Source organism: Pezoporus occidentalis, unplaced genomic scaffold, assembly GCF_034315485.1.
Source record: "Pezoporus occidentalis ecotype Australia unplaced genomic scaffold, CSIRO_AGI_Poc_V1 ctg3, whole genome shotgun sequence".
Taxonomy (NCBI): Eukaryota; Metazoa; Chordata; class Aves; order Psittaciformes; family Psittacidae; genus Pezoporus; species Pezoporus occidentalis.
The window spans coordinates 14,168,511-14,183,532 of NW_026914940.1; the positions used below are offsets into that span (position 1 = coordinate 14,168,511).

Here is a 15,022-nt window from a genome sequence, read left to right on the forward strand (position 1 = left end):
CTGTCTGAGAAATCTTAACACCCCCTCCCCCTAAAAACAGTCCCTCACCCCCCAACCCTAAACCCAGCTTTTAGGTTGGGGTTTTTTGGGGGGTTGTTTGTTTGGTTTTTTAGTGTTGGGTTTATTTATTTATTTTATTTATTTGTATTGCAGTTATCAAAACAGTAGGGATACATATTTGGCTTTACATCCAGGTACACAAATGTTGGGATTGTGTTTTGTACTATGCAAAGAGGATTTGGCTGGGAACTGTGTAAATAATCCAAGCTTTCTGGCCTTACTACTGTGTAGATCTTTACTTAATTTGAGTATTTAATCCAGCAATATTCCTTTGCCTTCTTTGAAAATGTTGTTCTGAAAATTTCCATACACTTTGTTCCCGTGCTCTTCCTTAGAGGCTTTTGCTTCATAAGTTACAATAAATTCCATTGAATTTGGTAAAATCACTGAGCCGTTTCTGGGAGATTAACTTCCTTGCCAGTATAGATTTCAGAAAACATTTGCTAGCACATCTCTGAATTCCCAAAGAATGTTTTAATCAGCTTTATTGCTTTTATCAGAATAATATTTGAAGTGAGTTCAATGGATCAACTTCTGCTGGTGCCCCTCATTAGTTTTTCTTCACGTTTGATTGATCCATCTCTATATTCAGCTTTGTCTTGTTGGATATTTTAGCCTCTGCATGGCTTTGTGGATGTTCCTGCAACAGAAGACTTTAGACTAGGTCTAAAGACTTCACTTAAAGTAAACCTCAGGTGACTAAGTTAACAGCCACGATGCTGAATTGCTTTGCTGCCGTATGATTAAGTCTCCTGTGTTTGATCTAATGACTTTAATGTATACAGAAAGGTCTGGAGACAGGCAGGTTGCTAGCAAGTAGGCAGGAGACCTTTTTCCATCCCGATTTTTTTTTTATAGTAGAGGGTGTGACAGCTTCAACAAAAAGGCTGGAGAATGCTGTCTTTCATATATCAGCTTATAGCTAAGGGGTAGGACATTGCCCAGTGAGGGGGAAGAAGTGGGCTTGAATCCCCTTTGGAAGAGCAAGGAAAGGAGCCTACTTTTCCTGTTTCCTGAACAAGTGTTCAAGCCATTAGGCTATTGTACAAAAGGGAGCATGACCCTACTTCCTGATACACTGTAAAAGAATACAGTGTCCGTCAAAGAAAGGACAGAAACATCTGCGTTCAGGTGAGGGTTTCAGATGGCACATCCCAAGGGAGAAGGGTATTCATGCAGCCGTGAATAAAGACATACTGCAGCGCTCGGCAGTTTTATGGTTGACTCTAGCCAGCTTCACATTGTGTATGCTGCCTTTGAGGAGCTTCCTGCTCAGCATGGTCCTGGTTCTGGAGCTTGTTGTTGCAGATCTATCTCTTCTTATGTTCAGCCATTAAAGAAATTCAGACTCCTGTCTAAAAGTACTAAAAAGTGTGGGATTTTTTGTTTTATCCAGCTCTCTCATTTTGATTGTTTCATGGTTTTAGATAGTAGACTGCCATAAAAAATAAGAAGACAAACTTCTGAAAAAGCCATGGGCTGATAAGAGCCGTCCAGGTTTCTTGACTGTATTTCAGTGAGCTTGGGGAAAAAAAGAGTCAAAAAAGAAAGTATTATGTTGTCTGATTGTCCTGTAGACTAGTACAAGATTGGCAGCAGGTTTTTTCATTTGTGGTTCTAGACATCTCATATTATGAGAGTTGTCCTGTACTACTAACCCTAATCCTTTGTCACATCTGAATATGGGTAACAACTTTTGCAGGATTTGCATAGCAACTAAGAACACTTCTGGAAGTCAGCTGCCAGGCTGTGCAGGGCCCTAGAAAGTGGCAGAAGTGCCCATGCAGATGGAGTGTGTAAAGCTCTTCCATTTGTCTCCTTTATAAATTACTGGTGATCTTCATGTGCCTACAGAATGTTAACACGTGTGTTTTTTTTAGTGGTCTGGATTTCAGTCTATCAAATCTGGCAGCTCTTCTGTTCTCGTGTTGGAAGTGTGGGACTAGTATAAAGTCTGGTTTAACTAAGATTCAGCTGAATGAGAACCAGTGGTTTTCTTAATAGCTTCTGCTTTTTATCCTCCACTCATATTAGCAGTTTGATTGAACATGAAGCTGTGAAGGTAAGACTAAAAAATCTGTAGGGGCTCATAGGGGTGCAGATTTAATTAACATTCCTTCTCATATTAAAGGTTTTCCTCTACATTTTTGGTGGTTTTGGCAAAGGGACTCTTACAGATATGGTGAGAATTTAGACTGGAGGAATAAACAAGTACAGCATTTACATTTGTATTAGTAACAAATCAAACCTTAAAGTTCAACTTTGTCATCAAGTGGGCTTCCTACAAGGTGACATGGATACGTAACTAGTTAACGCAAGCAAATGAAAAACGTGTAAATGAATGAATTTGATTTTCCTCATATCTTAGACAAATAGACACAAATTTTATATTGTTGGCTCAATTGTCCATAAACCACGAATTAAATCTAAATAAACTGTGTTCTGACCTCTTGAACTAGATTATGCCATGCTAGATCTTGAAGGGTGCTAGAACAGACCTTTGATGAAGGTGGCCCAGAAGGCCCATTTCATCTGTCAGCCATGTTTGAGGACTGTTCCTGGGAACTTTTCTGCTTGAGGCAGTCAAGCTATTTTGGGTGTTGCACCCACATGTGTTCATACCTGTTTATTTTGATTCGCATTTCTGGGTCATGATCAGGCTTTGAGACTGTGTTGCACACTGAGAGAGTCACACCTCATGAGAGTCAGTCATCTTTTCTAAACCACAGACATGAAAAAGAAATGGTGGCAGGTGAAGAAATGGGTGGTGGTAAAACGTGTGTATATACATTCATACGTATATGCTTGTGTGTGTCTGTATACGTATATGTGCTTCTTTTTCTCATGTACAGGCATCTAAATTATATATTGACTGTAGCTGATAAGTGATGATATATATTGTTATATGTGGTAGAAGTTTTTAACATAATTTCTGGGGAGACATTACCAAGTTTACTATTCAGAATGATATGCAGTGATTTACAGCAGCTGCTTAGCTGTTAAATAGTAAGTGCCTGGGAACATTCACTTGCTCTGTGACAGAAATGAGCTATTTTAGCCTTCTTTCAATAAGGAGTAGTCTACCCTCATTTTAGAGCATTCAGATGGGCAGTTTCTGTGGAACAACTGAGGTGATGTATATTCACAGCCTTCAAGGCAAAGTTGTTTATGTGTTAATATTCCTCTTCTTTATGCTAGAGATAATCTGGTAGTCTTTGAAGAGATGTTAATGAAGAAAGTTGGTGAGACTAGTAATAGTCACAGATATATTTAAAGATATAAACTGCTAAGCTAGCCCACAGAAATGATGAGAGGCTCAAAAAATAAAGTTGCTTGGGAAAAAAAAAAGGCAGTTAGGTTTTCTTCGGGTGTAAATCAGTACAAGTTTGACCTCAAAGTCTGTGAGGTTGTTTGAGTTTACAGTAGCCAAGGAACTGTCTGGTAATTTTATATTTATATAGAGAGAATAGAAGCAATTGTGCTTCTTTTAGGTGCTAGATATTAGTCTACTGGGATTAGCTAGCAAATAAAAGTCTTGATTTTGTGTTCCTTTTGTTGTTTTTGCATATCTGGTCTCCTGACCTTAATTTAAGTCCTTTATTGTTCTGTCGCTGTCTTTGTTTTAAAAATACCTTTTAAATTCTAATGTCAAAACCATTACTGGCTTCAGTGATAACAGAATAAATCTTGAGAAGAATAATCTCATCTCGAATGAATGTGGACCTATATCTTGCTTGCTTAATTTGGTAAGTATGAATAGCCTAGAAAGCCAGGAGTTTTCCCCGAGTCTTTGCCTCATTTGTGCAATATAGTCTACCTATAAATCAATCACAGTGTGGTGAATAGTTTTAAGAATATACTCTGCAGATTCTCCTCCTTTTACATGCAGAAAGAGAATGAGAGTAGGGAGTTCTCCATAATGGAGGTTAGAGAACTGGGTGGTGTTACACAAACTTGCATGAAAGCCAGGAATCTGTTCTGGCCTGCACAACATGAAGAACTTCATAAATGTGGGATGGTTAAAATGTTCTGGATGCTATATTGCACAAAGCAAATGAATAAACAAGAGCATTAGAAAATATTTTAGGATTAGAAGATTAAGAGTAATTGGCAAAGGCAGACTGGATGGCTCAGGAGGTTGGTAAGGGATCTGGAGCCTTTCACCTCCTGATTAGCCAAAGATGTAACCCAGATAATCAAAAAAAGGCAGATTTGTTAATGTTTGATGTTCCAATGCAGATGGTTGGTCTAGTTTCTAATCAGTAGTTGCAGAAGAAGCCAGGGGTCAAAGACAGCTTTGCTCTGTGCATGTAAGACTTGGGTTGAATCTCTTACATGGATATAGGCCACTAGTTTCTGCAGGTAGAATGGTCTTCATGAAATGTATGATTACAGGAGCTGGAAGACTTTGTCTTACTTGGTAACTTTTTTCATTTTCTGTAAATAGTATTTGTAAACTGCTTTGGTGTAATAAAATTTAGGATTGAATTTTGAAAAGGGGTGGGAGAATAGAGTAGGGTAGCATTTGGATTGAGAACAGATTAAATACCAAAGGCACATTTTAAAAAACACTGAAATTACCTCTCCTTGTCCAAGTCCATCTACTTGATGAAATCATTGTTTTTGGTCTGACTAATTAAGGTAATGCAGACATATCTGTTAGATACATACAGTGCAATTACACAGCTTTGTTGAAGTACTTGCCAACATGCTTTAGAAAGTACATCTTGAAACATTGTCAGTTATCGTGCTATCTTTTCTCCTCTTTCTGGCTATTTTTGGAAATGTGCGTGGTGTATGAGGAGATAGCTTAGTTGTATTAACACATGAACTTCAATCTTTGGGTAAATTCTCTCCCAGTCTTCTAGATTTTGATAATTTCCCCCATTAGTGAATGAGTTTAATGATTTAGAGTTTTGAGTTTCAGGCAGTCTTACTATGAAATGCACTTCAGATTAATCCTAGACTGAGACATGGCTTTGAAGAGCAATCTTTGAAGAATATCAGTGCAACCATCTCAAGCACAGTAGTGGTGAATCCATTCTAATTGTTGTCTTCCTCTATACAGCATAATAATAGCAGCTATATTGCCGTAACTGCAGTGTTGCAGGAGTGATAATCCCAAGGTCTCACAAGCAAATGACAGTGAAGGAAAGAACTAAATCAGGGTTCCACATTCCAGACAAATGTCTTGAATATTAGGTTCCCTTTAAAAAGCGAATGATGGAGATTAGTTTTCTTCTGTGCTTACTGAGTGAACTGTAGCTCTGTAAGTGCCCTTACATTTCTAGAGCAAGCTGTACTTGTGACTGCTGCTGATTTTTTCAGCTGGCACTTCAGACTCCACTGCTGTAACAGAACTGCAGAATTTTAGGATTGCTTTTGTTTAGTTTCCTCTTCTTTATGTTGGGGAGGGGTGTCTACTTAAGAAAACAGAACTCTGCCAAGGCAAAGCAAGGGACTAGGTTTTGCTGTGATCAGAATGAAATAGGGGAATAAATACAAGAAACTATTACTTCTGATACACACAGAAATGTGGATATTTATTTCTAGGGTGTATACATATTTCCCACCCCCCTTTTCTCCTTCTCTTTTTCCTTTATTTTTAAATTTTCTGGGGAAGGTCAGAAAGAGCAGTAGGTTAAGGACAATTACATATCCGGTGAAAGATTTTAGTGCCTGTACAGAGATACAATATGTAACTGAAAAATCTGAAAGTCAAGCCAAGACTTGAACATTTGTGTGCTTGAATCCCAACAGTTCTGCAGATGTGTAGGCTTCTTCCAAATTTGGCTGCCTGAAAGCTGAAACAGCTTCAGTTTATACTGTCACTTCAAGTACTTCTTGAAATCTCCTTGCATGGAAGCCACTTTCTTCAGTTCTCTTTACCTGATTACTCCAAGGAGGCTTTCAGTAGGTTATGCTGTGTGTGAAGAACAGCTTTGGAGTGTAGTAACATCAAGATGACCCTGTGTTACTTTCAGGTACATGCTTCCCTAACAGGACACATTGTTTTGAACTGTGACAGGGTAGTCAGGGAAATGCCAACCCAATAACTGGTAATCAGTTACTGTCCAGTGCTGTAAAGATTGTGTGTGCCCTCTGTTACAAAAGGTTAACACAGATAGTGTGAGAACACTTAGTTCTATTTTATCCTCTTATGATGCAGAGAAGGATGTATTAGCATGGGACACAAACTTGCTATGTAGGCCACTAAGCAGGATTAGCACAAGTTACAGAAATAATGTGATTTACAGTCCATTGAACAAAATGTAAGTACTAATATGGTTTTCCAGTGTTCAGAAATAAAAGTAATTAGCAATGAGCAGCAGCTGGGATTATTGTCACCCACAGTTCCTAACTGCTGTCTACAGAGTATCTGCAAAATAGGTCTGTTATCTGTAGGCTGAGAGTGATGGGTGTATTTACTCATTACAGCCACTTAAGGTAAAGCCTTTGGCCAGTTTTCTGTGTGTGCATAAAACAAACATAAGTATCTAATTAAATGAGCAAAACCAGATCACCTTGCAACTTATATAATAGCACAGCAAGTTGCTGTTATTTTCTGTTTACCATAATTCCATCAGTGCTTTCTTTAAGTTGTCTTTCAACACCATTGAGACTTTGAACATTGAAGTAATGCAGCAGATGGAGACCTGAAGTGCCAGATACTGCAGAGCAGGCCCAAATCCCACTGTTGTCGGTGGATCAGGCTTTGCGTGCCTTTGTCTCCAGTTTTTGCTTGCCATAAAGTGAATAGTATGAAGTATCTTATTAATATACTTCTTATATAAGAAGATATATTAAAATATTTCTTTTCCAAAGAACCTTTCCAAAACTGAATTCATAACTTGATACCAGTACTTGGAGCCCCGGTTTAAGTGAAAATGTTATTACAGCTAAGTCCTAGCTATTTGTCTGCCCAACTCACCATTGCCTAATGAGATATGTTTCCTAAACAAACAGAAAGTAATTTTCAGTTTATTTAAGAAACAGATTTAGCCAGTGCTTGGCACTGGAGTGTATGATATGGAGTGATTTAGCAAAGGAGTAGGTAAGTGTCTATGGATTTCGGGTGTAAAGAGGAATTAGCTTCTGGGTGCCATATAGTGTTTACTGTTCAGGAAAAGAAGAGCACAATGGTGACATTTTTTTCAGTAGATTCTGTCTTTGGCCTTCAAACCAGTTGTATAGGAGCAGCAAATCTCTCCCTGATGTCACGGGCAGGTGTGGTGCACTTGCGGGAAGGGCTGGCCTGCCTGCTATGAGAACACAGGGTTTAATAACATAAGCTCTGGAAGCCTTGTTTCCTTCCTGCAGACCATTTTGCTCAGAGATCATGAGAGCTGTTAAGTAGACCTACCTTTTTTTTTCTCAGTGATGTCATGGACTTGGGTGTGGTAGGTTTCTTTGCCACATGCCATTTTTCTACTGTAGTTTTTCCATCCTCATTTTACTAAAATGAGCTCTGTGCATGAGAGGAACAGAAGATTTCCTTGGAGAATGTCTGCACTGAGTAATCTTTAAGAAAACTGCCTTTCATTTCAGACATCAGTCACTGTGGCTGTGTTCAAGGCATCGTGGTGGATACTGGATACTCCTGAAGGAACAGTTTTTGTAAGAATGGGTCATACTCAGACCCAGCAAACTGAACTTGTTATTTCAGATTTAATTTTTGTTTGCTCCTATTTAGAAAGCAATTCTCTTGGACTGTTAAGTCTGAATACAGTTAAAACATGTAATTGTGTTGAAAGAAAAAGACAGGGCCTGTTCTTTAGGCTGCTATAGACTCCCAGCAAAGTCTTCTGTCAAACGGATATGGGAACTGATTATTGGTTCTTATATCAATGATTTAGTGATTAGTGAAGGAAGGAGTAGATGCCTTGGAGAATTGTGTATGTGTGCCTCAGTTTCCCCAAATATATTATTCATATGGATTATATATTCATCTATGTGAAACATTTCAAAATCTTCAGGTATAACTGCTAAATATGAATATGTGTATACGCATGATATCTTGTTACATAAGTACAATTGAAAATGGTGGTGGTGGTTAATGAAAGAGCCTTATGAATTAATTGCTATTTCTCTTTTTTTAATTTCCTTTCTTGCTATTTAAGTAAATCTGTAGTGGAGCTAAAATGATCTTATTCTTTATTCACAGGTTACTTTAGGTGGAACCTTTATTGGCATTGGGCGGAAAACTCCAGATTGCCAAGGCAACACCAAGTACTTCCGCTGCAAATTCTGCAATTTCACGTACATGGGCAACTCCTCCACTGAACTAGAGCAACACTTCTTACAGACTCACCCAAACAAAATGAAAGCAGCCCTTCCCTCCTCTGATTCTGGTAAAGCTTCAGAGAAAAACTCCAATAAATCCAGTCCTACTCTTCGACCTTGTGATTCTGGAGACTTGGGGAAGTGGCAAGACAGAATCACTGTAAAAGCAGGAGATGATACACCAGTTGGATATTCGGTGCCCATCAAGCCAATAGATTCCTCTAGACAAAATGGTACCGATACAACCAGTTACTACTGGTGTAAATTTTGCAGTTTCAGCTGTGAATCGTCCAGCTCATTGAAACTATTAGAACATTACAGCAAACAGCATGGGGGAAGCCAGGCAGGAAGCCTTCACCCAGATCTGAATGATAAGCTTTCTAGGGGATCTGTCATTAACCAGAATGATCTAACCAAAAATGCAGATGGGGAGTTAGTGACAAAGACAGAAAAGGGTGCGAGTGTGGCAAAAAAGAAAGACTTGACTAGCAAAGGAGCAGAGGACAGCATGGTGACAAGCTACAACTGTCAGTTCTGTGATTTTAGGTACTCAAAGAGCCATGGCCCAGATGTAATAGTGGTGGGCCCACTTCTCCGTCACTATCAGCAGCTACACAACATTCATAAATGTACCATTAAGCACTGTCAGTTCTGTCCCCGAGGCCTCTGCAGCCCAGAAAAGCACCTTGGAGAAATTACTTACCCATTTGCTTGCAGAAAAAGTAATTGTTCCCACTGTGCTCTCTTGCTTTTGCACCTGTCTCCAGGGGTGACAGGAAGCTCTAGAGTCAAACACCAGTGCCATCAGTGCTCATTCTCCACTCCCGACGTGGACGTTCTCCTGCTTCACTATGAGAATGCACATGAAGCCCAAGCGTCTGATGTCAAACCAGAAACAAACACCCTGCCAGGGGCAGAGGGGCCGCTGATGCTCAAGGAGAACAAAGAACACTCATGTACCAAATGTGACTTTACCACCCAGGTGGAAGAAGAGATTTCCCGACACTACAGGTACAGTAAGGTTTCAAATGATTAATGATAGGAACCCAAACAGTCTTTCCTTAGTTCCTTAATTAAATGTCACCATTCCCCAAACATTTGAGGAAACTGGAAATCAAAATATGAATGCGTATAGACACAAATCTTTACAACCAGAGTCCAGTCCAACATCCACTTTGTTTTGGAAAACCACCAGCTAAGTCAGTGGATTTAATTATACATTTAAACCTGTTCAAAGAAGAGGGAGATTTGGATTTGTGGGCCGATGCTGAAGTTCCAGCATATTTGAGGTTTGGTCAACTATTTTCCACCCAGAATCTTTTAGGTGCTATTTTAATCTAGGCTTTTTACCAGAAAGCTGGCATCTTCATTCAGATGGGGAACACAAATGGCTTTACTTTCCAAGATAGACTATGAAACCTTTCATGCTCCATAACAGTGCTTTCAATGTACTACCTTGTTGTAGTATTTTCCATTCCTAAGTCCAGCAATGCAGTAATTAGTTTAAGAGCATTCCACTGCTGTTTTGGTGTTGGTTTCACACTGGGAGCAGACACTCTTTTGTCTGTTGATGTCATCCCCCTAGATCCTTTTGCAGATGCCTATTTTCGTGTTGCTGGTTTACAGTGTCATTCTATTTATTTTAAATTCTAATGTTCCTATTTGGAGGTGGATGCAGCCAGTCTCCTGACTCAGTCTGACACGATGTCATAGTGGCAGCCAACTCCCTGCTAAACTTCTTGGGTCAGTTCCTGGGCTGTTGTAAACTGGCAGTCCAGTTTACATCAGAGGAGGAGCTGGCTCTTAGACTTTGTGAAGAGCAATAGTTACGTGCTGCTGCAAAAGCAATGTTAAATATTAGAAAATCATGCTGAATATGTTAATAGTTAAGGCTAATGCGTCAACAACGGAAAACTCACTATCTAGCTCATCTAAAAGATCTTTGCATGGAAGCCAGCTCGAATGAAGACAAAAGAAGATGCATTTTCAAAGCTACAGCTTTGTTAAAAGCCCGAGAAACTGTGCCACGTTTAATAGATTCCAAGACATCCAAAATTAACAAAGGCAGACTGGGGCATGATACTTTAATAGAGATTAAAGCTGGGGGCATCCAAATGTTGCCCAACAGAGGGCTGCATTGGCAATGTATCAGGAGTCTATTTAAAAAATAAAAAAATAAAAAAAGAAGGAGCAGATTGCTCATCTTTAATTTGGAGCTGGGGCCCACGGAGGATTCAGGTCCCAGCATGCAGTGCCCCATTTTTGATCCAACTGGGCCTGAGGGATGTTGTGTGGATTAATTAGTTAATGTTTGTAAACTGCTTTGAAGATGAAAAGTGGTATCTAAGTTCCAAGCATTATTATAGCAGCTTTGAGCCGTGCTGTAGAACTCCATAGGCAGCACTTTGTCTGCTGCTGGGGCATGGCATGATCTTTTTTTTAGTGGTTAAATAACTGGAAGACTGAAATGGCTCCTTGACTGAAAAAAAACCCCACTTTTATTTTGCTGCAGCTGGTAATTTAAGTTTTAACAAGCATGCCTAGTTAAAATCCTTTTTCCCAAGGAAAGGAGAAGCCATGACTTCCAAAATTAAGTGCCAAGCCTGAGACGGGGTAGCAGTAGCTTCTCCTCTGGAGGGCTCAGCACCCTTCAGCTCTGGCAGTTGTCACAGGGAACTGTGCTTTGGAAAATCAAGAGATACACTTAAGTGTTCGAATCTCAACTTGTTTGTCTAAAAATAGGCTATTTTGCTTAGGACACTGGAACGATGTATTTTGTTACGCCTTCAGTCAGTGACATTACTGAGTACTCTAAGGATGTTGTGTAATTAAAAAGATGTACAACACCCCTGTAACTGCCAGCTTCTCTGCCTTTCTCTTGCCTTCCCCCCTTTTTAATTTAAATTGTTTCTTTTCTACATATACTGCTGTTTCCCCCCACTGTGAGTCTTCATTGAAATCACAGAAGTTAGTTCAGTTTGTGGTAGGTGCTCTGTAATGGCAAACACCAGCAGGTTTTATTGCTTTTCTATGCATTACTTAGTTTTCACTACAATAAAACAAACGGAAAGAGGGCCTTCTGAGGCATTATGAATTCTATTTTTATTATTATTATTATCATGCCTTTTTAATAGAAGTTTTGCACATATCTGATATGTATTTCCCTCTTTTATTTTATGAACTAAAGAATAGTTCAGATTTTTGAAAAGTAGAACATCTGTAAAATAGTGGTGTTAGGGGGTTATGTGACACACAAACATGCTGATGTGAAGTCAGCTCACGTCCTAGCTGGTCTTCTCTGTGTCTTCATCCATTTATCTCAATAAAGCAGTTATGCCACACGTTATGTATTTCTGATGTACTTAAAATGCTATACATGCACATGTGCCTAAACCCTGTCCATTTATATAAGCAGCTGAGTGGATTCTAACGGTAAACATGATACTGAGCATCAGTGTGGTAGCAGAAAGTGTTCTGCTGTTCACATATTTAAGTTTACCCTTGATAATCTGTGAGTATCAGAGCTGGCTTTAGATGCTACTTAAATATTTCGGTTCATGTATTTTTTGTCTGCCTTTTTGATTATTTTTGGTTTTGAGTCATAGGCCTGAACAGCATGCTTAATTTATTTATTTATTTTTTAAACCTTGTTTCCTTTTGGCTCTACATCTACAGTTTCACCATGTCTGTTAGCTAAAAATTTTTTATGTCCCAATATTATTCCTTTGCAGCCATGTATTTGAAAAAGTATTAGAATTTGCAAAAGTGGTTCTTTCCAAGTTTTCTCTCTTCAGGAACATATACTTACACTTCATGCTTATTCAATATTTCTTGACATGATTATTTGAGAGCTGTTCAGTTAAACTTGAAGTTAATGAATCACATTGCACTTGAGTTTACTTGTATTTAAACCTCACTAAAATGTGCTTACTCAAATAAATCCCCAGAAGGTTTATTTGCCTTCATTTTCCACTAAGTCTGCTACTGCTCATTTTCCATTATACCTCTGAGGAATCAGGTACTCTTCGTGTTCATTGCAAAGCTTAGTTTTTCCTTAAAAGTGTCTGGTATTCTGTTGAGCTAAAAGTTGCCAACACTTGTAATTTAGATAAAAATCAACCTGAGTATTTGGGGAAATTTTGTGTGTTGGATCATTTAGGCTAGAGATTGTTTTCTTGCTTGCTACAAAATAATTAATTTTTAATTTTTTTTTTTTTCCTTCAAAATGAAAGAGGCTTCTCACAGAAGGTCCTGGTTTGGTTTTAATTTTGCTAAAAGATGTGTTAAATCTGCATCTTCTCATTTTTGCAGATATTAGAATTTTTCATGTAATCCGTATTTGTCAAAAAAGACTAACAAGAAAGTATTTGGTCAGTGCTAGTAGTAATTAAAAATGCTATGCTGAAAAATGCTCTAAACTCTTAGAACTAAGATAGGGTAGTTGATACATTAAGCAACTGCAAAACAGAAAAAGAAAATAGACTCAAATGAACTATAAACTTTGAAAATAGCGTAGAGAATTTTTTCTGATAAATTATTTAGAAAATTTAAATGACAGAGGTTCTTATTTGAAATTAGTTTCAAGTTAATTTCAAATGATTAATCCTTTGTCTGTAAACATAAATGAGGTAGAGGGATAAAGGGCAAAGGCGTACTTGGGGCTCCTGCCTCCCCAGCGCTAGGGTTGCGCAGGGCTATTGGAGCTGTCTCCTGCACTGTCAGGCAGCAGAAGCTGGAGCAGGGTCTTAGATGTGCAGATTATGGAAATATGGAGCCTTTGGGACACTCACAGAGAAGCCAGCCAAGGGCAAAAGTGTAAATTGAGGCCTATCAGCTCCCTGGTTATGGGCAGAACAGGAGCCTTCATTCATTGAACAATAGCAGCAGCTGCGAGGACCTTTTCCATCCTCCTGACACCTTAATTCACTGCTCTGAACTTGTTTGCTCTTGCCAAAGGCTTTTGCTCTCCTTTCATCTCAGCCTTGCTCTCCCCTCTGCCCATTCTATCCTTTCTGACCCTCTGCTGAATTTTCTTGCTTGCTTTGCTCATTGTGGTCTGAATATTTTCTGCTCTCCACAAGCCTGAGAGCAGCACCCACCCAAAAGTAAACTTTCTTATAAGCCAGTTTCTTCATGAGAAATACTAGTAATTATATTCATAATGAAATTCAAAACATACAAAAAATGGAAGTGATACAACAGCTCTACCTTCATCCAGAATATTTTCTATGCCCGAGAGTTTAGGAATGTCTTGAGGTAATTAAAAAAAAAAAAATTACTTGTTTTGTAGTGGTGTTTTGTAATACCTCAGTCTAGTTAGAATTATGTCAGCAAGACTTAATTAACAACTGGCTGGTGTCAGGAGTATCTCAGCCTATTAGAAAGCTCAAGTAAAGACCATTAAATTAATCACCCCCACCCCCAATCTAATCTCTCCAAGATTTTGCAAGGGAAAATCCTTGTATGGTGTAGCACCCAATTCAAGAACATTTCAGTACAAATAAATAATGATAGGATTTTATTAAGTTGTCAGAATGTAACAGGTCAGCAAAGGTTTGGCCTGAATTCCTTGACATTTAATCGTGGGATTGGGCCATAAATGTTTTAATATCTACGAATAATTAGGTCTTTGATTTATTTTGTAGGGAAAATAGTAATGCTGAGTGACATCAATAGATGTGATGACATTGCCATCTCAATGCCACATTGAAGATAATGCCAGTTTATGGCTTCAACCTGCTGTTGAGTGGTGTATAAGCAAGATCACGAAAGGGCAAACAGTGTTTCCTTTTTCATTTACATCGCTTTCTTCCGTGCTGAGATTTTCCTCAAACATCTGTCCTTTGATCAGCTGTATACAGATACACTGTATCACACCTGGTTAATTCCGAGTTTCAGATGGTATAACTGTGGTTTAGCTGTGAAGTGTAACTTCCAGGTAATGCATGGGAGTGCTTATTTTGCACTTTGCAGACTGGAATTTTTAAAGTTTTGTTGCTTACCATTGAGGAGCTTAGTGCACAAATCTAGATGTAACTTGGGCATTTAGAAACATGGGGTAGGTTTAAATTCTAGTGTAAAAAGTAATCAAACATTGCCAGCTTGTTTCCTTGATGCTATCAGGGTGTGGTGAAAACATTCAGAGATTAAAACATTTTCTTTTTATTCTGTGTTCTGGGAAATAAAAAATTTCCAGCTTTTAGAGGTTCTCTAATAGCTGATGATAGTTATTATTTTATTATTTGAAGCTGTGACTTACATTGGCTAGTTCCAAGCCTTAGCTTACTTTTCAGAGCTTCTGGATAGAATAATATGCAAGACAAACCCATGTGAAATATGAAGATTTATAGTGTTGATGGCAGAGATTACTTTTTAATGCATACTAGGAAAGTATATGTCCTGAAAACAATGCCTGTTGGATTACTATCTACCTAAATCAGTCCTCATCTTTTCCACATCACAGTGCCTGTCACAATCTCACAGAAAAATGAAGGAATGCTTGTATAACTTTCTTTGAATCTATTATAAATAAATCAAATGAACAAGCCTTTAATTTAATAAAGGTGATTTTAGTTGGGCCTCAGCCATATAGTTACAACTGTATCTAATATTTGGCATTTATTTGTGGCCTCAGAAGTGTGGCATCACTCCTGTGGTGTACACTGCTCCTGATGAAAAA

The 15,022-nt window shown here is 38.5% G+C and overlaps 1 protein-coding gene across 7 annotated transcripts in view; it reads left to right on the forward strand.

Moving 5' to 3' along the window:
- TRPS1 (transcriptional repressor GATA binding 1) overlaps positions 1 to 15,022 on the forward strand; it is a 216,732-nt gene that overhangs the window by 46,201 nt on the left and 155,509 nt on the right. For 6 of the 7 annotated variants that reach the window (XM_062627138.1, XM_062627143.1, XM_062627139.1 and 3 more), the window contains one exon: positions 8,225 to 9,354. In XM_062627138.1, coding sequence (XP_062483122.1) covers positions 8,225 to 9,354 — 1,130 coding nt within the window. The remainder of the gene's footprint in view (positions 1 to 8,224; positions 9,355 to 15,022) is intronic. The other variant, XM_062627144.1, reaches the window with a different exon arrangement.